The 26545-nt window shown below is 43.5% G+C and overlaps 1 protein-coding gene across 1 annotated transcript in view; it reads left to right on the forward strand.

Annotated features, from left to right (window-relative positions):
• Positions 1–1786: 1786 nt before the first annotated feature.
• Positions 1787–26545, forward strand: part of LOC310962884 (fatty acyl-CoA reductase 1) — a 59622-nt gene continuing 34863 nt past the window's right edge. The window contains exons 1-2 of the mRNA XM_083935493.1: positions 1787–1961; positions 22370–22657. Of these exons, the coding sequence (XP_083791619.1) occupies positions 1953–1961; positions 22370–22657 (297 nt within the window). The 5' untranslated portion in view covers positions 1787–1952. The remainder of the gene's footprint in view (positions 1962–22369; positions 22658–26545) is intronic.

Consider the following 26545-nt stretch of genomic DNA (forward strand, 5'->3'; position numbering starts at 1 on the left):
GCAACTCAATGCTTTCATCTGAGATGAGCCAGGAGTTGTTTTACTGCACCAATGCAGATTCACCCGTATCTCATCTCATTTGCACTGCTCCACTTGGAAGCCAGAGAAGCTACGCATGTTTACGAAAACAGAAGGGTCTGCTCCCTCATCATTAGTTAGCCATATTTTCTAAAAGTTGCAGGGGGGGAAAAATAATTTGGGAGCAGCACAGGCTCGTGAAAGTCTATTTCATGCTCAGTAAGCTTGAAACAGTTTACTCTCTGTTAAATTATATAATGCATTTCTAAACCTCTGTGTTAAACCTTTCTGCAATCAGCATTAAAAACAACCTGGATCTGGTTGGAGTGGTTACAAATGCATCTGAGAAAAGCAAACAACCATCAGAGGGACAAAAAAAAATATGCTGCACAACCAGGTTTGCCTGCAGAACAGCCTGAGGGTTGTTCTGTTTTTATGTGTCAGGTATTAAAAAAATGAAAAGGGAGATTGTCCTGTTGGAGCGGATCTTGCCTGCATGTGAGGGCCACTGTGAGGCCTAGTTTGCGCGTCACGTGTTTATGTATTCTGACACTGTTAATAAGTTGCATTGCCTTGCCATGCTTCTTGGATGCATGCATGCATGGTATGCAACCTGCTGTAACAGCCATTCACAGCCGAATAGAGATTCATTTTGCTGATTATATTCCAGTTATTGTGCAGCTTTGGGGGGGGGGGAACAAACTCTGTGCCCTCGTGACTGTGAGTTATAATCAAAGCTGTAAGATGTGGAAGAATGGCACCAAGTGGAGTTTTAAATATCCTCCAGGCAACAGGCTGGGTGTAATAACTGATATGGTGGTGTTTGATGCCTGCTACTTTAATTATACATTAGTGCTTTGCAACCATGGAGGCCAGTTATCTGCGTTGCATGTTGTTATGTGGGTGTCTATAGAAAGGGCCTGTCCTGGCACGAAGTCTAAGCTGCAGAAGGGACAATGGGTTCACTTAAAGAGTGATAGATGATTTTATATAAGAAGATAAGTCGTGTACGGCCTTAAATTTAGAGACATTTAACGTGTATCACATCATTGAGTGATATGGATACTGTTCTGGTTTGGTTTCAAATAAATTTGCTCTCATCTTGTATTAGTTGTGTCAATGCTCTTCTAGAAAACAATATGTTTTGAGTGAGAATATTCACAGGTAATTATTTTCTCGGATCCCAGTAAACATTGGAAATGTGAAGCACCATTTAGAGTGGTTAGAGATATGACTCATACATATATAGGCCTATATGTCACTCATATTCTCTGAGATCTCGCTTTATTAATTAAGAATGTAATGCATTCCTAATTGCTCTCGCCTGTCATCATTACACATATCATCAAGATACTGAAGCATTCCAGATTTTGCATGCTACAAGGCGATTTTTTTAAAGGGTCATTCTGCATTGCATTTGCTATGTACACCATTCAAACAGACATTTCAGTGAAATAATGAGTTTATAACTGTGTCTGGTGTGTGTCGAATTTAACATTATAATAATTCTGAGAGAAAGTCCTACTAAACACTTTGCAAAGAACACCGACTCTTCGCGTATCAAGTGAGCCGCGTTAACTTTGTAGATGTCTGAATGAAATGTGGCGCGGCGCTCGTTCTGCGCTCGTTCTGCGCTCGTTCTGCGCTCGACTCCCCGTGCACCGGCGGAAATAGGGGAAGGCCCACGGGCGTGGTGACGCGCCCTGCCCACTCGTTATCTCACATTTGTGTGGCAGCGTGTCTATCTGCAGTAGTCTGTAGACAGATAGACAGGCACGCAGGCAGGCAGGCAGCCGGCCGGCGGATCCGTGGAAGTATCTCAGCAGCAGCCAGAGCCCAGGGGCGGCCGGTGGGAGGAGGCAGAGAGTCCGCAGCTGCCGCACCACACAGCCTCTTTGACAGCCGCAAGAGGACGGAGCCGCCCGCACCGACCCATGTCTACGGTAGGACGGGTTTAATTCTCCTTGTTTTGTTTTGTTATCAAAAATTGATCCTTGTTTATGAGGATTTGAACATGGATTTGGGGAGGCGGAGGTGTGTCGTGGCACGCTGGAGCCGCCGGAGCATCTTTCGTTGGTTCGGTCGGTGGTGTGGTCGCAGCCGCGGGAGGGAGCATCAACGCGCCGGGGCTGAAAACGCGCACACCCCGTTGGTAAAATGCATAGTGTTTCTTTATACCATTCGTCTGTTTCAGTCTAAATGTGGGGGTAGATAGCGCGGAGCTGTAGCCGCCTCTGACAGCCGGGCGGCGGGTAGCGGGACAGCTCGAGCCGCGGTCAGCGTGGAGGCGCAGCTGCGACAAGTTAACAGGTGTTTACACCAACGAGACGGGAGTGCGGGCCCAGGCCTTCAAAAGAAAAGCACGAGAAAGAAAAGTGCGTTTACATTGAAGCCACATATTATCGTGTGCTTTGAGCTCAATGGTTTGACATTTGAGTGCAACAGTAGAGTAGAGCCCCAGTGGTTTAGCAATGAGTTCAGTGAAGCTCAACATGATGTAGACCTACATTTTTATGTAGGATTTTTATTCAGAGGCGGATTAATGCACAGGCTGGGCTAGGCTGCAGCACGGGGCCCCAGGTGTGCAGGGGCCCCGGATTGGACAGACTATACTGGGGGAAAAAACGTGCCTCCTATTGGGGCCCTTAGAAAAAGTCACTGATGAATGTTTCCCATATCTATCCAGTCAGGTGCGATCATGTGGCCGGGTTCATAAGGTCAGTTTAGTTGTCTAATGATGCGTCAGTCACTGTAATTAAACAGTACTGTGGCAAAATGTCAGGAAGGAAATGTGATAGTGGAGCATGAACATGAACAGTGAGTTTACTAAAGAAAATTCCTAAATTGAAAGGATTTTTCAAGGTTGCGGACTCTTCTTCTGTTCCTTCTTCTGAAAAAGCATAATTTATAATGTGGATGGCCCAAACAAACAGTAGCCTAGGGGTCCATGACCACCTTGATCCACCACTGGCCTACATAAAATGATATCATGAGCCATCTTACGTATAGGCCCCTTTTTAAAATTTGGCCTGTAATCGTCTCCAGCCCGGCCAATTAGATGAAGTGTGAAGTGACTTGAGAGCGATGGGGAATTTGTGATTTCCAGACTTTGAGCCCACGATGGGTTTTTCATCACGGACCTAAGAAGTCTTCGATACTATCACTTAACACAGAATGTAAGATTCCACGTTTAAGTACCGCTTTCCTTCAAAACCTCATACCAGAATACCAACATGTATGTAGAAGTGTGTATATTGGTTTAAACTGAAAAGAGAAGTTCATTAATTAACAGAAAGAAAATAAACTATTATCTGAAATTGTTTAAATGTTTAAGTTGCCACCAAAAGAATGAAACTGTCTTAAATTACGACTGGCTGTATTTTTTTATTTTTTTTGGGGGGGGGGGGGGGGGGGGGCTCATTGGTAACTGTGGGAATACATATATTTTCTGACATTTTATAGCCCAAAGGAATAATTGATTTAAAAAATAAAAAATTGGCCGGTGGAGTGACGACTGCAGTCCAACTCATTTTCCCTTCCTTCACCTTTTTGTTTTATTTTGAAAGGTTTTACCGGACGTGGGATTCCTACAGTGTTGCTGCCTTGACTGTATCATAATGGAGAGTGTTGATTCTTGAAAATGTTCATTTTTGAAACATTGTTATTCTAAGTGTCGCAGTGATGAACAACTGTGTGTGTTTGTGGAAGCAGAAAAGGAGACTTTGAGGAGACTGTGTTGTTCAATCCAGCATTGAGCGCCCTGTGGTTCGGGCTGTGTGTGGTTTGACATGTGGAGCAGTTTGAATCACCCCCTGGCTCAAACAGGAATCTGATCATGAGTGGCAAAGTGGGCAGCAGCAGCAGCAGCAGCAGCAGCTTAGGCTGTATTCTGTCTGTTCTGAGACTCACTGGTCCACAAGATATGATGGACATTAATTCCCAGAGAAGATGTTGGGTGTTGCATATTTCACTTTAGACTCAGACACATTTTACTGAGTGCTACGTCATAGAAGTCAGTCCTGTGTCTGCCTGTTTATCACAGTTCTATTTGTACACTTTTCTCCTGCAGAATGCTCTGTCTTTCTCAAATCTTGCCAAATTTCATATGAAGCATGCACGTTCGCTCTCCCTTATGTGAGCTACTGTGCAAGTGTGTCATGTCCAGATTAGGGCTGGATGATACAGCTATATTTCATATCTCAACAACAATATATATCACAATATAGCATGTTTTCTGTTAATTAATATAGTCTATATGAAATAACCCCAGAGTAAAAGCGTATTTGTGCACATTCTTGTATAAAACTCAGTTAAAAGTTGCATTTGTTTTTTCTGGTGACTGTGACTCAGTGGGATAGTGGGTCGTCCTCCATTCGAGAGATCGGCGGTTGAATCCCCACCTTCCCCGGTCCACATGTCGAAGTGTCCTTGGGCAAGACACTGAACCCTGAATTGCTCCCTGTGCTGCGCATGGGTGTGTAAATGTGGTGTGAATGGTTAGATTAGATGGTCTGTAGATGTCCACTGCCATCAGTGTGAATGTCTGTGAATGGGTGAATGTGACAAACACTGTGAACGCGCCTTGAGCAGTCAGAAGACTAGAAAGGCGCTATATAAGTACAAGTCTAGGGCGATAGTGCACTTAAAAAGACTGAAGAAATTTATATTTTTAAATATGTGTCAAATTATTATTGAAGTATATTGTTACTTACCTTTTTATGACTTTTTAATATTTAAGATTCATTTTAATAAACAAAGTCAAGACAAAGAATGGTCATTTTTTTGTTTCGGCTCTCCTTTAAAGTTGGACAAATGTCACCCCCCCCCCCCCCCCCCCCCCCTCTGTTTCTCACTACTCCATGAACAGAGTTGAACTGAATGTATTGTCACTGATGCCCGATCCAGCTTTTGAGTCAGTGTCTGTCCGACGTCAGTGTTGGATCGTGCATAATCAAAATAGTTTCAGATTCATTTGCCGTTGATCGGCTAACCAATCAGTAAATGCAGCTTTACTTTTAACGTGTATATCACCATGGAAACAGTCTTATCACCAGCATATCATGTAACTCTTTAAAACTGTAAGTCTGCCACACACAATATTAGGTGTTTGAACTTAAAAATAAATAAATTGACTCTTCATAATGAACTAAAACTGCATGTCAAAGTTATGAAACTTAAGCACAATTAGCAGAATTCCCCTCAAATTATGATGATAATGCTGTCACCATGGCGGCTATACTGTAGGAGTGTCTCCAAGCTGGTTTTCTAAATGAGGAGCTCTAATTATCACCACGAGCTGACCTAATTTTGCTCTCATATAACTGTTGCATGCATGTTCACAAAGGTGTGCTCATTTTTATATTTATAGCTGCACAAAGTATGACATCACATGCTGCAAGAAAGCGTTTTTATTCTCAGCACGACTTCCTTCATGGCTTCTGAGAAGTTGAAAGTTGACACTGTTGGATTTCACAACAAAGAACGAGGCAACGCACATTTAGAAAGTCCCTCTTCGGTCTTCCGGGTTCATAACTTTTTCTGCAGCCTCTCATTCTGTGTGCTCTCACCTCTGGCCGCAAATGTTCCTGCTCTCTTCTTTCATCATCCTTTTTTTTATCTTTCGCAACTGTCCGCTTTACACACTGGCTCCTTTTCCCTTCTGTCTCCTGTTGCAGGTCTTTATGCATCTTTAAATGCTCAGTTTTTTCTGACCTTTCCAGGCCCCCTCCTCCTCCTCCTCCTCCATGCATTTCCATACCAAAGACTATGGTACAGTGAGTGAGTGAGTGAGTGAGTGCAGATGCATGATGGGAGAGCAGCGTGGGAGCAGTTTTCTTCCCTGTGTCCACTGTCTCAGGCAGTGTGAGGGAGGCTGTGATGTTAAGCTGTGGTCTGGGGTGACAGGATTGCTGTGAGCTTCTTCTTCAGCAGATAAACAGCCACTGCAACTGTGTAACTCTCCTTTTATATTGTCGGTGTTGTCAGTCAGTGCAAGTGTGTGTACAAATGTTAGGTTTTACCATTCGATCCGGTTCAACTATGAGGTCACATTCAATAGATGCATCCTTTCTCCGTTTGAACATTTTTTCCCGAGGTACTGTATTAACTCCTTGGATTGATTTTCAACCTCATTCTTTACATGTACAACCATAAATCACACTGTCTGCATCGGAGGAAGTGTGTTCCCAGTAGACGCTAATTCATCCGACCGTGGCCTCAAAGATCAACTAAGGTGAAATGTCATCACCTTACAAGTCCCTGTGATGTTGAAGGTCATGGATCAATGTTTCTATCAGAAATACAACGTTTTAAAGGTCCCTTTATAGTAAAAAATATATATTTTTTTGTCTTTCTGATGATGAAGCAGGTAAAAGTAGCAAGCAAGTATCAAAATGTTCAATCCACAGGACATGCACACATCCTGTATTCAGAGACGGTGTCTTTAAACGAGCCGTCAGGACTCCTGGACAGTTATGATGTCACAAATAAACTATATATAAGCAGAAAGTGCCACAGTGTCGTTACAGTTATTCCCCGGCTGCAATGACGGTGCAGAGACACTGAGGGCGCAGATGTGGAAGACCTGGAAACGCTGACCAATCAGAGCAGACTGGGCTTTTTCAGGAGGGGTCTTAAAGAGACAGGCGCTAAAACAGAGCGTTTCAGACAGAGGGTGAATACAGGTGTATTCAAACAGACAGGATGAGAAACAGTGTTGCTGAACATTAAAGCGTGTACTAGAAGAAACCCAAAATACAAATATGGGAGCATAATATAGGACCTTTTTGAATGCTGTTTGTAAGCAGGTATAATGGTCAACATGTTTACCTTCTTGTAGCATGCTATAATTAGCTAATTAGCCCTAAAGTGCGGTTGAGGACGATGGGAATGTCATGAGTTTTGCAGCTGTCATTGGCATATGACATGTTTGTTTGCCCAAGCTGTTTTAACTCCATTATATCCTCGTTCACATCACTCGCTGTGACATTTCCTCTCCGTGCCAATAACGTGGTGACACTACTTCACATACCAGATGCTCCATCTCTGCTGTAATTTGAAAGTGTGGAAAGTTGCAGATTGCTCCTCCTCTCTGTGTTTACCTTGTACTGATGCCAGTCAAACCAGCATCCAAGCTGGAATTTAGCTAAGTGGCTCTTGGACATAAATGATAAATGTTGCCAATTAAGAGAAAAACCCTTTTCAAAGGAACAGTAAATAGAAAACACAGGCGTGGAATTAAAAGAACAACAAACAATGCTAATACGCACTAAAGATGAATCATAAAAGTAGCACACATTTGAGCCGCGGGCGGTGCCGTTTCTTCAGAACCAGGCCGGGCAGTGAGGGGGCGGTGTCCCTGCACCTGTGGCTGTGTCTCATGGGAGGATCCAGGTTGGTTTGAAGTGGCGTTTGGTGCAGAGGCTGTGGGTGAGGATAAATGAGCAGGAGAACGAGGCTGTGAGTGTGTAGAGCAACCTCAAGGACGGTCCTTTAAGGAGGACATCCTGTTACATCTGAACAAGGGTCTGCATGTTTTAACTCCTTAACTACAAATCATTGTGTTTGTGTGGCACTTTTACGGCCCATTTTTCATAGCTAATTCACAGTTTTATGTATTTAATGTATTTTCTCTTGCAGTTCCAGGCAGCAGTTGTCTTTCCGTTAGTACTTGGTATCACACCTCGATGCTTAATGATGCTTGGTCGGGTTTTTAAGCTTGTTTGTTTGTTCTTTGGTTGATATTTTCTCAATTCTTTTAAGTCATTGCCACAGTAGAAAACAGAGGTATTTACAAATCGTCAACACGGACATTCATTCATTCATTCATTCATTCATTCATTCATTCATCTTCAACCGCTGGGTACAGGTACAGGCGGGGTACACCCTGGACAGGAGGCCAGTCTATCGCAGGGCACATAGAATCGAACAGAGACAGACAAGCATTCACACCTAAGGGCAATTTTGTAGAGTAATCAATGAACCAAACACCTGCACGTCTTTGGACTGTGGGAGGAAACCGGAGAACCCGGAGAAAACCCACGCAGACACGGGGAGAACATGCAAACTCCACACAGAAAGGCCCAGGCCGGGATGCGAACCTGGGACCTTCTCGCTGTGAGGCGACAGTGCTAACCACTAATGATAATCGATGCAGTCTCACTTTTGGTTTCAGCTTCTTAAATGTGATGACTTTGCTGCTTTTCTCTCTCACATATGACTGAAAATAATCTTTGGGTTTTGGACAGTTTTGGATCAGCTTGGATTAAAACTAACGAACACACATGATGTCACCTTGCAGCACCTGCTGGCTGTTAATAGCCAGAGGGGGATCTTCTGTTGGGTGGAATGACTTTGAACCTCTCGCGGACAATGGGTGCTCCTTTAACAATATGTCCCTGGAGGGTAATGGAGAGGATTTAGAGGAGGTGAGTCATCCGGTGTCGATTAATGGAGCCGATGGCACAAGACACAAGTCCACTCTGAGCTAGTGTGCAGATCATAATCACCCAGATCTAATTGAATTTATAATAACTTGTATAGAACAAGATCAAAGGGCTTTAATAAATAGTGGGGGAAGAAAGTGAAATTAATGTTAAATCAAAATTCTTCCACATTCCTAAATGAAGAATTACCTACAGTAAAAGGCACTTCACAAACTTCCTATCGACACTAAATGCTCGACCAGAGCATTTAAGGGAGTGAATATTCTTGCAATGTTTACTGAAAGTTGGACACTTTAAGTTGGTGGTTGTTGCAACATCACTTTCCCGGTTACGTTAATCTGGTGTTCAGGGCGTTGTCTCTTCTCCAGGAGCATGCAGGAACTTCAGCTTCCGCAGTTTCACGTTTCCAGAAAGTAACGCAACGCAACACACGGGTTAATCCTCACTGTGGGATCAGGGCTGTAATGTGTGTTTGCACATGTCAAAACAAACTTTTGACTCACTGTGTGAAAGAAGTGATTCACCTGAACACCAACCTCACGATCAGATAACTCTTAGTCATTCGAAGAGCAAGAGACTCTTTAAAACCATACTATGGAGCAGGAAGAAAGAAGCTTTCAGCTGTTCACAGAAAGGTTGTATCTGCTAATGGAAGATGCCTCTAAGGATGTTGTTTACATGACGTCGAGAGCCTCAGGTGTGGGTATCGTGTAGACAAACAGTTTAGGCCTGTGACATTATCAGCCTAATTGATGCAACTGAGCAATTAGCCGGCACAGCTGGCATTTATAAGCTGTCGTTGTGTGACATTTGTACCCACTTCTGATGGCTGTAGGAAATTAAAAGTGAAATATGGAAGCAGCATGAATGAGTATCTCTAATCTTATATGTGTGGGATGAAGGCAAGATTAGTTTTTATTTTTCCCTGTCATGGGTGTGAAGATGGGATTTTGCGCTGTATTAATAAAATATACTGAAGTTAAAAGTAGGGCTTCAACTGATGATGGTTTTTATTATTGATTTATCAGATATTTTTTTTCTTTTGTTCCATTAACCCCATCACATTTACCTCAAGTCCGTGCCGATGTCGTATTTAGTTTGCCTCGACATAAGGCAAAACATTTGAGATGCTGGAGCCAGACAGTTCAGCATTTTTGCTTCAGGATATCTGCTGTTGATCAATTTATTGACCAAAAATATCCTTTTTATGCGGTCTTTGACGTGATCCATTGGTTTAACTCACTATATAGTGAAATAAAAGTCACCTCTTGCATGTATTAACTTGAGATATTGTCATATAATATGCTGCTGTAGTCTCACATAGCCAGATCGCCACATCGCTGAAGTCTGGTCTTGCTACTGGCTTAGCTTCCTGGGATTGGGGGGAGAACTCTGTGGCTGGTACAGGATCTGTTGTGGACGTTTGGTGTTAGTTCTTGGTGTCATATTTACCAAAGTCCTCATTTTCAGCTTTTGGAAAGTTGGAAAATTACTCAGATTGTATGTTTTAGCGGCCTGTCCTCGTTCATCTACCCAAAATACAAGACTCTCCATCATATGAGGCTACAACTGGGCTGCAGGCTGCTCGTGTTTGAGGCTACCGTGTTGAGACCCATTTGAATCCAGCTCTGTGTCATGGCAATGTGAGGGAAAGTTCACTTTTCTTCTCTTGAACGCACTCTCCTCTAAGTGACAACTCAAGGTTTCATCTCCTTAAAGGAATACTTTGGAGCGATGTTTGTCTCGGACCCCATTAGTGATGTCTCTGGCGTTGGGCTCCAACCGGTCTGTGTCTGTCTGGTACTTGTTGGATGAACGCCCAGCCCTCCTGTGCACAATCATATGGCCAGCAGCCAAGGCTATGCACAGCTTCGATGATCTTTTCTTTCCCTGAGACCTGAGCATTAATAACTAGCTGGGTTTTTCCTCTCGTTCACTGCTGATTAGTCGAACAGAGAGAGCAGGAGCTTATTGTGATCTTGTCGTCCACACACCCATCCATCATGCTATTGGCCGGGTGCAGAGGAGATAAAGGCAGACACTCCCAGCTGCTTTGAAATGATCCATGAATTGTTTTTTTAAAGGCGGATCAAAGACAGTTTTATCTGGTATTTAATAAAGACCTTGACCAAGTTGTTATTGAGTGTGTGGCTTTTATCCTCCCTGTGTGTTTACTGTGCAGCGCAAAGCCATTCCAGTTTGCTTTAAGTTTGGTGTAGTGCTACATGCTCACTCTCTAGACTGCATAATCAAGTGATAATCCTCTGTGGGTTTGTCACTATGACCTATAACTTTCACGTGACATAACCATTAGATTGATGGTTATTATAAGAATGCAGCTTATACCTTTATAAGTGCAGCTTTAAGTCAAGATGCATCAAGGAAATGAATCTTTATGCTGGTTTCAGCTTCTCAAGTGTGAACACTTTTCTGCTTTCCACTGTTTAATGTTAATGTAAATTGAATATATTGCGGTTTAGACTCTTAATTGAACAAAACAAGGTATTCAAAGACTTTCCGAACACTATTGTGTGACATTTTTGTAGACTGAACGATAAAAGAGTTAATTGACATTGAAAGTCATCTTCATTTGTTGCAGCATAATTAACGACTTAACTTCCTTATTACTTATTCCAGAGTACTCTTGTTTGCCACCTGCTCAAATGAAGCCTAAACGCATCTTTGCCACTTGAAGGGCCACATTGACCCAATAAAAAGTGATCACTTTACCTCAGCGTTGCACCACATGGGAGACAGGAAGGTAAGCTATAAGTGGCCCCTGCGAGACCTCGTCCTCGCTCCAATCCCAGGAAGAGAGCAGCCTTTCTTTGAATCTCTCTCTCCCCAGCCTCGTACCCAGCAGACCGCCATAGCTGATTGCATCCTCTTTTCCTGTGAACCCAAACACACACACACACACCTAGTCCTTCTGGCACAGATATATTGGTCTTTCATTCATAGAAACTGGCAGTGACACTTACTCCTGCGTGTTTAAAACGTCGGTCATCTCGTCCAGAGCGAGATGTGTCTTCAGATACCACCACGGCTGATTATAGGAGGTGTTTCCTTGTGTCACTTTCACCAACCACAAAGGATTATAATGGTATAGTGTTGAAATCCTGTTGCGTTGCCGTATCCTAATCTGTCCACCAGCAACATGAAATCTGAAATAATCTGGCTGTTCATGACGCTCGTGTTCAAAACCATCAATGCGTTTTCCACCTTGGATCTAAGATGGATTAGATGGATGGATGAGATGCTCTGCTTCCCAATCAACGACGGAGCTCCTGTGTCATTAATACACTCAGCTTGCAGCAGCACAAGAGGAAGCTATTGAGTATGTGTGCAGTGCATTACTCTTAGTGTTGCGTGTTCACTGTAATCTATCTTTGCAGCAGATACCTGATTAAATTACTTGGTCACAGATATTGGTTTCCATCCATGCAAGCCGCTTGTTGTGGGTGTTCAAAAGCCCGGACGAGTCATGAATTACAAGATCATGTCACAGTGGCTTCAGTTTTACACTCATGCATATAAATGTTAGTTTAGTTTCCCACTTATTGCAAACCTTGTACATTACTGCAAATCACAGATATGTTGGATATCCACATCGCTGAACTGCTTGCGTTACATTCTCATTCCTTATGGACACATACTGACTTCACAGTTGCAGTTTTAAACAAATGCTATTAACATTTCTTAGGTTTAGGTCTGAAAATTACATCATTTGGTTTAGGAAAGGAACCGCGGTCTCCCGGGGTGAAAGTCCAGTATGTGTTTGTCCCAACCATTCACCCAGACCTCCTTCCTAAGCAGAGTTTGAGGCTTGTTACACCACTCCTCACCTGACTCCGGGAGCACTTGCTCTGAAAGTGACCAACAACGTTAAATATCAGCGTTTCCATGGTTTGCACAACCCCCACACATATAATAATATCAGATATTTGATCATTTCAGTCTGATAACATTTTGAAAGTTAGGAAGAGCTGTACAATTTAAAATAATTGAATCCTCATTCAACTTAACCGGAGCGCTAAACCGTAAATAGACGGCCCGACCAGCGGAAGTCTCTAGTGCGCCTGCTCTATGGGCGCCGTAATACGGAAGCACTGCCGATTATCCTGCTAACTTTAGATGCAACAGTTGAACATTCTTGGCTTCATGCGCCACTTAGCAACTTTCATATGAATGAACGGGGCTCCACCATCTAGTTCTCTTTATACGGCCATGATTTCAATAATGGATTGTGAGTGCAGGAAGCTATTAAATCCTTTTCTCGTGCAGTTCCAGACAGCACCATCAGACACTGTCTCTACGGTTAGTCACAGTAGCTATGAAGCTCATCGTCATAATGAGCAAGTGTCAATGTTAGCAAACATGCAATTTGGTACTAGTTAATGGGAAGTGGAAACAGCGTGTAATTGGTCTCTAATTTATTCATTTCAACTCATTTTCAGTGCAAACTAGAGTCAGAAAGTTGTCTGCAAGCCAACACACACACATATACTGTATACAGCATATATACACCCTTTTAAATGTGATTGAAATGTCCTATTTTCTCTTGAAGTAGTAAATTACACCCTTTCTTCCAGGAAACTTGAGAGAACAAGTTCTTTTAGCTAGTTTGTTTGGAGTCATTCATTCTGAGTGAACAACAAACAAGTTACATGGAGCAGTGAAGGCGGCTTCAAGCCACAGCGATAGCCTGACCCACGCCTCTGTCCACGTAAGGAAAATGAGCCTGCAGGATAAGTGACGGGGCAGCTGTGGCCTTTGCCCCACTCTGTCTCTGTTACTGCGATAAGGGTTTGAAACCGCCTCGCCAATTAAGGGCCTGTTCCCATCATCACTGCATGCCCACACGTGTGAGCGCGTCAGGCCGCTGAAAGCAAGAGTCTTTTGTCAGCCAGCCGCTGTGGAAATGGCCGGCTCATAAAAGACCGCTGGGTGCTCTGCAGCTGCAGTTTGAGTGGGTACTTTTAAAGAATTGGAAAAACCACCAACACCACCACCTCCAAGTGCATGCTGGGTGAGAAGGAAACAAATCCAAAGCTGTGCCCTAAAACTCTCCCTCGGTCTCGTCCCAATGCTTCATATAGTTGACTCAATAGTGAGATGTAAAGTGAGCTTTTGCACCATCACTAAGGGGCGTTGTGCAGCTTGTTGTCGGTTTGAAAAGAATGAGTCTCGTTGTTCCTGTGGCCTGGTGATACCAGTGTTTTCAGTGTCTAAGACCAAAACAGTGCGACACTTCTTCTGGTTGAACTTGCCCAATCAATATTTAATTATATGATGCAACCACGCTGATGTTGTGATACGTTTCCTGTAACCGACACTGAGCTTCGAAGAATCATAGTCGCTGTGGGTAACATGAACCGTTAGAGCCTTGTTGTCGTTTGTTGTTCCTCTTTTTTTACCTGAACAGTTTTTTTGGAAAGTGATATTTAAATGATTTGCCTCTGTAAATGAACACAGCATCCACAAATACAGAGATTCAGAGTGGTGGGCGTTCATATTTGGTGATATAAAGTGAACGATAAGGGTTGTAAAACAAAATATTAGGCTCTTATGTCCACTGCTGCAACTCACTAACTTTTTATGTCTCAGTTATTCTTTATGTTCTTTTCAAATCTAAGGAGACATCTTCAGACTGCTTGCTTTGTTCAAGCAACTTTCCAAAGCCCAAATATTTTTATTTTACTATCATATAGGACTAAGAAGACTAAAGAAATAGTCACATTTTACTGAACCAGTTAATTTTTGGCACAAAAAAAAGATTTGCTTAATAATTAAAATGATGAATTCTAATCTCTTAAGCTCTTGTTGACTCTGCTGTTCATTTGTGCGTAAATGCTAAATAAATGCAGTTATTGTGTTTTTAAATGGGTTAAAGTGCATTTAGGGGCCTAAGTTATTACTTTATTACCTCTGCGTTCAGAGTATAATGTTTTCAGGTTGGTGGGTTTGTCTGTGTGTCATCTGGATTACAGAAAAACTATCGGCTTGATTTTTATCAAACTTGGAGGAAAAGTGAAGCATGGTCCAAGAAAGAACCCATTACATTTCGGAGTGGATCTGAATCACGAGGCAGATACACAAATCATTTTTCAATTTGGTTAAGATAGGACAAGGCTTGAGGTCTGCGCTCTCTAAATGTCCTTGTACTCTTGGAGGAGGCATTTTCAAAGGTGTGTGTGTAAAAGTAAAATCTACCTGCTGAAGATTTATATGGTTGCAAGTAAAAAAGCTGATACCAAATTCCCTTACTATGGAATTTTTGGGGCCCACTGTCAACTACTCCAACCATCCATCTATAGAAAGTCTTTAATATGAGGTAGTTATGCTTCTCTGATGTAAGCTGACCTTCATTCCCTTTCACTTCTGTTTGAACGAAGACGAAAGGGAAAGTGGTGCGTGTGTGCGTGCGGTTTTATGCCACAGTGCGGGTTCATGACCTCTCGGCCTGGCCGCAGCACTCTGAGAACGATCGCCAACCCTGGGTTTGAGCCAGGCGTCGTAAACTGACACCAGCGAAAGGCTCTGTCACTCAGAGACGGCTGGTGTAATTACAGAATCCCTCCCGCGTCAGACATAATGTAGACAATGCTCTGATGCAGGCGTATGCCAACACACAGAAACATAAGCTTTCTCTCACACACACACACTGAATCTCCGGTGGCTGCATATCTGATCTTGAGCGACAACCATCATGTGTAGATTTCTTTTTTAAATGGATTAAATTCAATAGATGATGCTTGAATCCTTGAAGCCCATGGCTAATATAATTCATTCTAATTAGATTAGCCTTTAGCCGTCTCAGGAAAAAGATGAAGTGGAAGAGAAGACCTGCTGGTTTTTGTGCCGTAATGCAATCTGGGCTGAGAGCCCTTTTAAAAGTGCTGTGCGGTTACGTGGGTTTGTGTAAAGGCCAATGTCACAACCTCATATACTGGAGCTGAGCTGGAGCATGCTGGGAAAGGATTGTTTACAGTGATAAATGTAAATCTGCCTACACTACACACACTACACTACATGTTTGCTGCTATGACTAAAGGCTCGACAGGCGCAGCAACAGTAACTTTCTGGAATGCTCGTCATAATAAAGTCACTCAGCGCTTGCTTTTTTTTTTTTTTTTGCAGGAGCTAATGTTTTTTATTAATCTAATCTCATGATCGGGTCATTACCCGACCCCAGAGTTGCTCATTTCCTCAGCTCCTTGCCAAAACGGAAGAGCCTGTGGGTGATTATCGTGCCAGATCAGGGGTGACCTAAAGAGCTGTCCTCGACTGAAGAAAGTCTTGACTAATTGATCAAATGAAATAATCGACGGATCTATAAGACTGAGTTTCTCTACAGAGAATCATGCAAAGCAGCAGGTTCCTGGTTATAAGTTAATCAGCATGAAAAAGCATAAAAAGGACAATTCGACTAAAGAAATCTAATTGACTATGACCAAAACGACTGATGGCGTTTTTCCACTGCACGGTGCTGGCACAGATTTTCTTTTCCACTGTGGCAGCACTTGAATTTTTAAACATTGTTAAAGTATTTTTCATTTCACAGAACTCACTGAGGGTGAATCTTGTATCACGGATGTTACTTTCATGCTTATCCCCGGCTGTGTCTGACGCTCCGTGTGCCGCTGATGTCTGGTAAAAGGTAGCAGTGTCGGTACAGAGATCTGCCGCTTGACAATAACCTTATTGTTATTTTCTTAAAATGTAGCTCACCTGAATTCATGACTGTAAAATATTGCTGCTGACATTCCTGTTCTTACATCGAAATGTTGCTGTTTAGAGGCTGCTGTAAAAAAGCAGATGAACACATTTAATTTTCTATAAATTCTCCAGAGTAAAAGTCCCCCATTGTTTTGTCATTTGAAAGCTTTTATTATGAAGCAGCCAAACCAGGAAATGTTTGCTTTTCTTCACACTTTTAAAACACTCTTTAAAACGTCTTTCTCTCGTCTCCTGCACAGACTGAACCTCACAACACAGGCTAACCTCCACTTTAGCTCAGCTCAGCTCTCTTGGGACTAAGGTAGTGCTAAAAAAAAGGTATCCGCAACTTTTTCTCATGGAAAGCTTGACCTTTTTTGGTCAAGTTGAGATGAACCGTGCGGTGGAAAGGTGCCATAAAAGGGCGCAGCCTTATTGACATAACTCATTATTAAGCCTGAACGCATCCTATGTAGACAAGACTGAATAGATGGATCACTGAAGATGCTGCTGGTGCTGCTCACACTGTGTCCTGTAATCACACGCTGGAGCCTTGGATCCTGGATCAGATGAGACTTGTTTGGCCCCTGAAATCCTCCTGTCTCCTGGCTTGACTTTACCAGTTGAACCTCGTCTTTTTCACAGGTCTCCATGTTGTAAAAATGACTGCCCACAGTTGTAGTACACTTAACCCAGCCATTTTATTTTTTATTTTTACAGTTTTAGCACTATGTAATTTAGTGAAAGGGGCGGCCTTTCCCTTTGTGTAGCTTGGCACTAATGCTGCCTTAATTGCTGGCTGTATTTTTCAGCGTTTTCCTCTTTCTATTTTTCCCACACTCCCTCCCCTCGCGCCTCTGTCGGCTTTTGTCCATTTCTAATGGTTTTAGCCAGTGTGCAGCTGTACAGCCCGATTTTTGACTGCGTCTCCAGCAGTACTCAGCTGACCCACTAATGGAGGGCCTGTGTGAGAAAAGGCCGGAGGCAGCAGAAAGACTGCAAAGCTGCGGCTTAAAACAACCCGCCCCCGACAAACAGCGTGGACCCCCCGTGGAGCAGGGCTTTGAGGAATAACCCGGTGAAACACTCAGTCTGAATAAAAGGAGACATGGAATAAGGCCAGAGTGCAGCAGCATTACATCTCTGCAGCTGAGCTGTGTTGTTGTGCCTCGAGCATCTCCAAACTTTACTTTTGGAATGACCCTGAGTGACTTTGGACATGATGCGGTACTTTGTCAAGAGGCCATCATAACCTGAGAAGCCGGCCCCTTGAGATTTCAGCGCTCCTCTTCACTGCCCACTTTTCCTCTCAAGTCACAATACAGACTTTAAAACAGCACGCTGTCTTAATCATCAGTGACAACACAACAAGGTTACCGCTGACACACATCGCCTGAGCTTGTCCTTCACTAAGCTCATGATTAGGGTTGCAGAATTCTGGGTATATTCAAGGTGGGAACTTTCCATGGAAATGAAGCGGCGTTTATGGGAATTAACAGGAATAAAATGGAAATTGAATAGTTATTTGTTTAGGCTGTATTTACAGACTTTATGCAGAGAGAAACAAACCTTTGGCTGTATCATAAACAGACATCATGTACTTTAAAATAAAGTTTCTCTGTGTTTAAAACAGCAACCATTGTGGACCTGGGATGAGAGAGGTTGGTTGACGAGAATAAGTTCAGGTAATTGTAAGATACTGTGATGCAGCCGTATCAACAAAATGTAAATGACATCCAGCCCCAGTAAACACTTATACTCTCTGTATGAAGAGACTGCACTTCCTGACATACAATAGCCTAACTAGTTCAGCTCCTGTTTCCATGTTGGCTTGTAGGAGGAGGTGACTGGACATCATCAGCCTCACTGACAGGCTGGAGGGAGAGGCTGGAGGTGGGGCTGTCTAACCTCACAAGAATGCAGTGGTGGGCGTGTGTATTTGAGTGTCATGAATCTGGGATGTGCGCCTCCATTTCAACACTTTTCCAGCTGCAGGAGCATTTCCATTGTCAGGCGTTAATCCGTCGTGACTTTCAGCCCCTCCTGCTCTTGTCCTTGTGTCCACAGGGAATCTGTGAAGCTGGAATGTCCGAGGCCTCAGCAGAGGACCTTGACTGACCTTTTTATTTTGTTGTCTGTGCATACAGAGCAGTAAATCTGCAGATACTACCTTGTCTGTAAATTCTAGAGCCAGATAAAATGGATTAATGTGTAGTGTTAATGTAAAGCTCCTTAAGCTTGATAGTCAGGAGTTTCTGTGACGCCTCTTTTCCCCAGCAGGCCAGCGGAAGACAAAGTCAAACACACGTTTTTCTTTTTCTGTGTGTTTTAAGGGAGTGTAATTCAATACTGCAAGCACAGACGCAAGAATGGAAGGAAAGCAAGTAAATACAAGATTGTTTTGTTATCCGGGCCACGTTTGGCTCAGGAGGATTTGATTTCCGGCTTCTGTCCTCGGGCAGACATGCTGGAAATCTACAGCCCAGGAGAGAGGATGAAAGTAGCAGACAGGGGGGAAAAAACCCTCATCTTGTGTACAAATCACAAGCTCCATTGAGTCACTAAAAGTGCCGATCGAGCGGCAGCGTTGGCAACCCATCAGCCCTTTTTTTTACAGGCCGGTTGGCAAGTGTTCGACATGACGGGCGTGCCGTGCTCCTGTGATTGGTTTGGGAAAATAAGATGATGCCCACCAGAGACAGGAAGCTGTCACGCTGGTATTTTTAAGAGGCCTGTGATGTGTGTAGTTGTTGTCATGGTTACGCACAAATGAACAGCAGCATTGGCAGCGTGGTTGTGAGTTTTTTAGCCCACACGCCCGACACAACACTTTGATCAGAGAGACGGAGCAAACGCAGCTGAAGTCAGATGACTGTCCACATAGATGTCTGTCAGTTATTGTCTAGAGAGAAAAAGGACAAAGTCCAGACTGTAAATGTCTGGCAGCACACTATTAACCTGCAAATCAAACATCAAAAACCTTTTTTATGTATGTCTAAAGCCATATGATCACAGATAAACTGTGGTGCGTCTTTGCAAAATACTCACAAAAGTGGCTTTCACAAGTTCACTTCTCGCCAATGGGAAGTGATAAGATTTTATGGATGTCAGCGTCTTTTATGGATTCTGTTAATGGGTCAGTTTTCAACTTTCTGGTCCTGGTCATTTCCCTTTTTTTTTTTTAGAAAACCTCCACTGTTTGAACACTGTATCCTAGTTGAAATATGTATTTTTACAGCAGTTTTCTTAGTCAAAGTAAGTCTGCTAGGCCTTCCTGCGTGGCTCTAATGTTATTATAATACAGGATGTTTACCTTCAGTAACGCACGTGCTGCTCCGTCAGGAAGCGGTGCCACTTGTGCGTAGACTGTTAGAAAAACACAATGAAATTCCTGGCTTATTTCCGGTGTTTTCACCCTCACTCGAAGTTATAATTTTACAAACACCCCAGCAGCACTGTCGTCATCTTTCATCGTGAAATGAAGAATGAATACATCTCGGCATCATGATGAAGGTAACGCTCGTGAGATTTCTGCAGAGGTATAATCACCATCATTCAAATGAAGATGGAACTCGGCATAAATGAAAGCTTAAACAAGTGTAACGAGTGAATATCCATATCCTCCACATCTGAATAGGAGCTATGCCAAGACCGATGCTTATAAAGAGAAGTAAAGTTAGAGAGGTTTTAGTATTTTCTGCAGCACTCCTGCTGATGTATCACAGAGCTTCTCTGTAGCCGTAATCCTGCCGTGATAAACTTCCCGTGCATCCACTCATTTCCTCGAGTGGCTGTAAATGTCTGCTGTATTGTGGGGGTTTGGCAGTAAATGTTTGTCAGCACACTGTGGCCGTAAAACTGCAATCAAATCCACAATAAGTTTGTCCTTGTCTTGTAATGAATAAAGCCAAGTTGCTGTTAGTCGTGATAAGTCGATCCACATTTGAGCGTTCCAGCTCCTTTAATGTAAAGATGCGCTTGTCTTAAGTCATTGAGAATTTTAATATCTCCCTAAAGAGCCAACTGTTGCTTCTGCTGTTGCCTCCATTCAAACTACGTCCATAGCTTTATTTGTATAGCACCTTTAAAAACAGCATTTTTAAAAAGTGCTTGACATATACAAATTAAAATATTCATATATACAGTCAAAATAATAAAAGTAAGTTCCATATTTATTATGTAATTTAAGGTGCTTGCAAAGAAAAAAGAGCAATGAGAAAAAGCTAAAAATATATATATATAATAAGAAGACAGCATCACATGAAGGCAAGTCTATTAAAGAATGAGTTTTAAGAATGATTTAAAAGAGGACACTGCTTCATCCACACTGCTGTGTTTTAATTATAAAGCAAAAACATTGTCCATGTTGAATGAACCATCGGTAGCCAAGGCTGATGTCATTTGTTCTCTCCCAGAAAAAGGTCTAGTAAAAGGGGTGTGATTGATAGGACCCAATCAGGAAAGATGGTGTTTGCGTCATCGTTTCCAAAAGTCTCAACAAAGAAAAAGTTAGACGTTTTAAAAACAGAAAAGTAGCAGTGCAGATTTAGCCTCTGAGTCAGAGTCGGAGCCTGATCTAAAGAACCCTGGCTGAAGCCTCATCAGCCTCTGTCTGACCCTGGGGAGCCTGGCCACCTGCCATTGCTAAAGCAGCAAACACAGCTCCTGATTTATTGTATTGAATTGGCTCAAATAACTAAACACAGTCCATTACACTAGCACCATTAGAGCAGCAATTGATCCAATTAAGCTGCAATAGAACGAGGGCAGCAGAAACACGTCAAAAATAATTGGAAGAATGACACAGAGTCCAAGTCTAGGTCACTTTATCCTGGGTAAATGTGTGTCTTAGTAGGCTGAAGTGTGTGTGCATGTGCGTGTGCGTACGTGCGTGTGCTGTTGTTGTTGTTTGAGTCATTCTTGATTTTGTGTGTTTCGATAGATAGAGATTGTTGTGTAAATGTTGTGGCTAACCGGTAAAGGGCCTCCAGCTCATGTTGGTTTGGATCAGTCGCCGTGGAAATCTCATCATCATGCAAGGATAACCTCGAGTCGATGTGACACAAGCTGCGTTCTGAGACACCCCCTCACACACACACACACACACACACACACACACACACACACACACACACACACACACACACACACACACACACACACAGCTACAGTACGACCTTGTGTATGGAGAGAGATTACACAGACGCAGCTGCAGATGTCATGCAACGTCTCCAAATCAAGCTTTACGTGTTCTTGATATAATTTTAGGAGCCGATAGAAGATAGTCCAGTGGAATAGTGTCACATAGTCTGATTGTAATTGTACAACCTGTGCTGCTGTGGTTTGGATTGTCTGATTGTGCAGAGGGAGGTCACCCGGTGTCCCGGGGGGGCAGGGATCATCTTTGCCTCTGGTCGCTTCAAAAGTTTACTAGTATATTTACTAGAGGGGTGGTATGGTTAAAATATACTATTTGTTTTCTGTAATTCTGTAATTTCTAATGTCATATGCATGAAAAACCACTGTAATGAATCCTTAAATGTCCCATATACAGTAGGGAGGGTGAATACAGGTGTATTCAGACATTATTATTATTATTATTGGTGGAAAATGCCCCTCATCATCTTTGGACTTTCGAGTGTTGGTCAGATAAAACATCATCTTCATCATCTGCCTTAATCACAGACTGCAGTGAAATGACAGGAAATGAGGAAGAGAGAGAGACGCAACAAACGTCCTCAGGCATTTTTCACCAAACTAAAGCTTGGATATTTCACTTCTCCTCTGGATCACAGCCTTTGCCTGTGGACACACACACACACACACACACACACACACACAAGCTGATGTCAGATTGCCCCTGAACGTTGCCCTGTCTTGGTCCGCCTGTTTGCATATTCATCTAATTTGCATGCTAGTAGTTGCATGTTTCTTCTGGCAGTTTTGAAGGTCAGAACAGAAAGATAACATGGCCGATACACATTCTGAACTCCTCCCAAATTATATCACACTGAAGCCATTAAAGGCGACACTACATTCATGCAAAGCTTGTTTTTTGTGTGTGTGTGTGTGAATCACAGATCAGATTTGGCTTCTCACTGAACAGCTTAACAAGTACTTCCTGATGTAGTATTTAAAGTATGTGGCCACCAGCGCCCCCATTCATATCCTCCCTCCTCCCTGTTCAGGAGCTGTCTGAAGACCGGGACCTGGACGGGTTAGGAGAGCAGGCGACAGACGGACAGACCAGACTGACGGACATCGGCAGAGGCACAGCGGGCAGCAGCATGACGTCCATACCGGAATACTACGCTGGCAAGAACGTGCTGATCACAGGGGCCACGGGCTTCATGGGAAAAGTGCTGGTGGAGAAGCTGCTGAGGTCCTGCCCCGACATAAAAGCCCTCTACCTGCTGGTCAGACCCAAGGCCGGGCAGACCATGGAGCAGAGGGTCAGCGACATGATGACGTGCAGGGTAAGAGCTGAATGTTTTGACTTTATATGTACGAGTTAACCTCTCACTGATGCCCAACAGCTCTGGAATCAGTACATTAGACTCAGAAATCCCTCATTATCCAAATAATCTAAGTACTCCCATAATCCAATCACTGTTCTTAATATTCTGGCAATTTATTTATTAAATTTATTGTTTTCACAATTTAAAAACATACATAGAAATGACAAATGATAAACTGTGTAGGAAAAAAACAGATCTTATTTGAATCCTCCACCATAAAACAATTCACAAAGTTTTTGAGATTTCAAAATACACAAAATGCAGAAAATAATATAAGTGATGATAACTTCTATTTAAAAAAAACAAAACTGAGTGTGTTATTATAAGGTAGGGCTGCCCAAGACCAAGGATCTTCATGGTCGACTAGTGGTAATCCTTTAGAACGACCAGTCGACGTATAAATATATAAGTACAGACTGAGCGACTGAACATAATTATAACCATTATTTTACAAGTGCGCACAGTCATGCTGTAAGTCTGCCGCCTGTTAATGACACAGGCAGATTATTTCAGATTCTAATTCTGAATGTGTCAGAAAAAATCAGCACGGAGGCTGTCGGGTCATGGGCAGGTAGCTAGGCTAGGCTAACGTTACTAACATGTTTTAGGTGGGAGGTCATGTTCGTCGTGGACGAGTGGTGGGCAAAGTTTTTCTAACAAAGTTTGCATGTGACCTTCTTGGGAGTCATCCTCGTTCTTTTCAAAGTGATCCCATATTTTAGATCTTTCCGACATGATTGGCTATTAACTGTTAACTGTCTAACCGCTATGTACAGCCAAAGGAGCTGCCGTGTTAAAAAAAAAAGTGTTGAGAAGGCGCTCCTGTGAACCCTTTACTGTACAGCAGCACTTCTGAGGCCATCAAACCAGGGGACGCCCGGTGTGTTTGGATGTTTTGACTAAAGGGCTGTTGATTCAAATCATCATTCAAAACCAGGCTTGTTCAGACGGCATTGCGGCTGCAAGTGTGGTCATTTAAATTTGCCTATGATTACAGCACTGTACTGTTTCCATGGTGACGCGAACTTCATGAACCCAGGAGCATCTTTTGAGTTTTAGCAGAGACACAAAGAGTTGCAGAGCAAGATGAGGAGGAGTCTGATGAAGAGAAGAGAAACTGGACTGGAAGCTGCCTGGTGTACAGCGAGGATGAGGAGGAAGGATAATGATGGAAAGTTTATTAGGAGAGAGAGGAAGAAGAGAAAAGGAAGGGGGTCAAGGAGATGAAACCAGGGGGGAGGAAGAGGAGAGAGGTAATGTGGGGGTGAGCTCCAAATATGTGGCGTCAGCTGTATCTGGCCACGAAGCAAAGCATGACTCAACAAAAACCTCCAGACTATTTAGGACTTAATGAGGAGCGAAGCATCGACACTGGGTGCGTATTGATGTGTTTCGAGGCAGCTGCTGCTCGGCTGTGCCTGGGTGTTGTTGGCCTCAAACTGTCAGCGCACCTAAGAAAATCACACTTTCTCTGTATTCCCCTCTCACTTTCTCTTTCTCCCTTTTTTTTAATAGCATCTATTTTTACCACTCCCATTGAACTTCGGTGCTGCATTCATTACTCTGCTCCCTGCTGTGATCGCAGCGGTGCAGCATTTTGAGAATTAGTGCCTTTTAATTCAGCCGAGCACTGTTTGTTAGACTTTTTCTTCTCCTTACGTCAAGGTGTGCGGGATGCTTCGGCCATCCGGGATTCACAAAATACCTCTCTCCATGTGCTCGGTTCACTCTGATACAGCAGTGGTGTTAAAGTGCCATTAAAACCCGTGGATATGAGGCGGTGTGCTACCTCCTAGTCGTCTCAGTAGACGCTCTGAGCTTCTTGACCGTGGTGGATGACGTAAAATAAAGAGCAACGTGGTCGGGAACAGTGTTAAAAGACTCTCGGAGTGTTGAAAAAGTGACGCTAGAGGGGGTCGCGACCAAGCTAGAGCTGGTTTCAAACCGCTGTGCAGCTGCCACCCTGACGACCACCTTGCTTTAAGAGGATTTCCCCCAAAAAGCAAAACATTTTTTAAAGCAGTTACCACCCGATGGCGAACTGTACGTGTTGAAGTTGGCGACAGTGTGGCAATGCTACAAAGGCTCTGTTCATATTGACGGGCAGCCGAAACAAGTCGATTACCAAGTTCAGTTCTATTGAACCTCAATCGTTCGTCGCTCTGCCCCGAGCTGCTCAGTGTTAGCTGTGTCTGTCAACTCTCCGGGATTTAATAGGTGATTACTGAAAAAAATTGTCTTGTTGGCTTATTCGATGTATATTTATGCCGAAAAGACCGCAGGGTCCAATTTCGCCGGAGTTGCACTTTAATTCCCCCAACCACCGTGATTGTAAACACTTCCCCTCTGCCATCTCGCCTATATGAAATGGCTGGAGGCGACAAATTACTGCGTGGGCCTGTGAAAGCCCCTTAACGATGACTGTTACCCTGTGAATAGACGATGACAGCCTTCAGGACCTAGTAAGTGTGACAGGCTCCTTCTAACCCATATCTACACAGCTGATAACGCCCATTCAATAGAGGGATTTGAAACGGGTGACTTTTTTTTTTAACACCTCTTATAAATGCATCTTCCTCCTCTGCTGCAGCCTAAGGAAAGAAAAGAAGCAGTAATAACCAAACCTTCCTTTGAACCTGTGTCTGTATTTGCTAACATGTCAGCAAACACAGCAGACACTGGTGAGCTTCACAAACAGAGGAGAGAGAGGGGAAAAGGTTTTGGTTTACAACGCTGCATCCCACAGCGTTGTCCCGTAGATAATTAGAAGTCCATAAACCTGACGCTGGTTCCTATTTAACCCCCTTCATCTCCACAGATATCGACGTATACTTTATCTCCCGCTGGTGTTTGCAGGAACTCCCCCTCAAACAATTTTCCATTGGATTTGGCTTCGATCCAAATCGTGCCCCCTATCAGGCCACTGCTTGACGCTCTGCCGGGCACAGACTCCACTCACGCTCAGCCCGCATTCAGAAGTGATGTCATTAAATTTCCATGGCCCGGCCTCAAGTACCAATTGGTATTCATGCCAGTCCTCGGGTCAGTATTATTCTGTTGAGAATCGGCATAATTCATGAAGGAAAATGGCAGTTTTGTCTCTCGAGTAGCCTCTCCTCTTATCCTCCAAGCCAGGCAAGTGTCTTTCTTACCACCTGTTGCTAGGTAACGGCCATCAGATCTGTCCCATGGTGGGGTTTTTTTTCTCCCAAAGGATGCAATCAGGGAAGCTGCCCCGAGCAGGAAAGGGACAAACCGATAGGAATCTCATTGTCTGTGTGCATCTCCGCTGCACTGACTTTGACATTTAAGCACTGTCCATCTGCGCGGAGGCTACTTTGATTCAGTGGAAATGTGCAGGCGCCTGCAGGCCTCGCTGCGGTGCCAGGCACTGAATGGCATGTCAGGCACTCCATACAAGTGGGCCTCTGGGTGAACAGGGCTGCTCTCCTGTTCTGTGGCATGCTTTTCCCACCCACTGGTCAGCTTTTGAGGCCCAGTCACAGTTTATGCAGCATCTTTACACTGCAGTGCTGGTACTGCAAGAGACGTTGGGTGCAGGGGTAGGCGGTGGAGAGCTTTGGGTGGGAGGGGAGCTTGTGGAATTTGCCTACAAGGCAGGATGCCTGATATGGGGCTTTTTACTCAGTGTTACTGTAGAACAACTATCGATCATGTCTTTAGGGGCTAATGGATGATCAGCGTGGCAGTTGTTGCACAGAAAGTGATACTAATGATGTTGAATTTTGTCTTTTTGTGCTGACTGCGTTAGGATTATTATCAGGAAAGGTAAAATCTTCTCCCAGAATGTATCGTGCTGAAAGTAGCAGCTGATTGACAGAAGAC

This window comes from Echiichthys vipera (genome assembly GCF_963691815.1).
Source record: "Echiichthys vipera genome assembly, chromosome: 20".
NCBI classification, from domain to species: Eukaryota; Metazoa; Chordata; class Actinopteri; order Perciformes; family Trachinidae; genus Echiichthys; species Echiichthys vipera.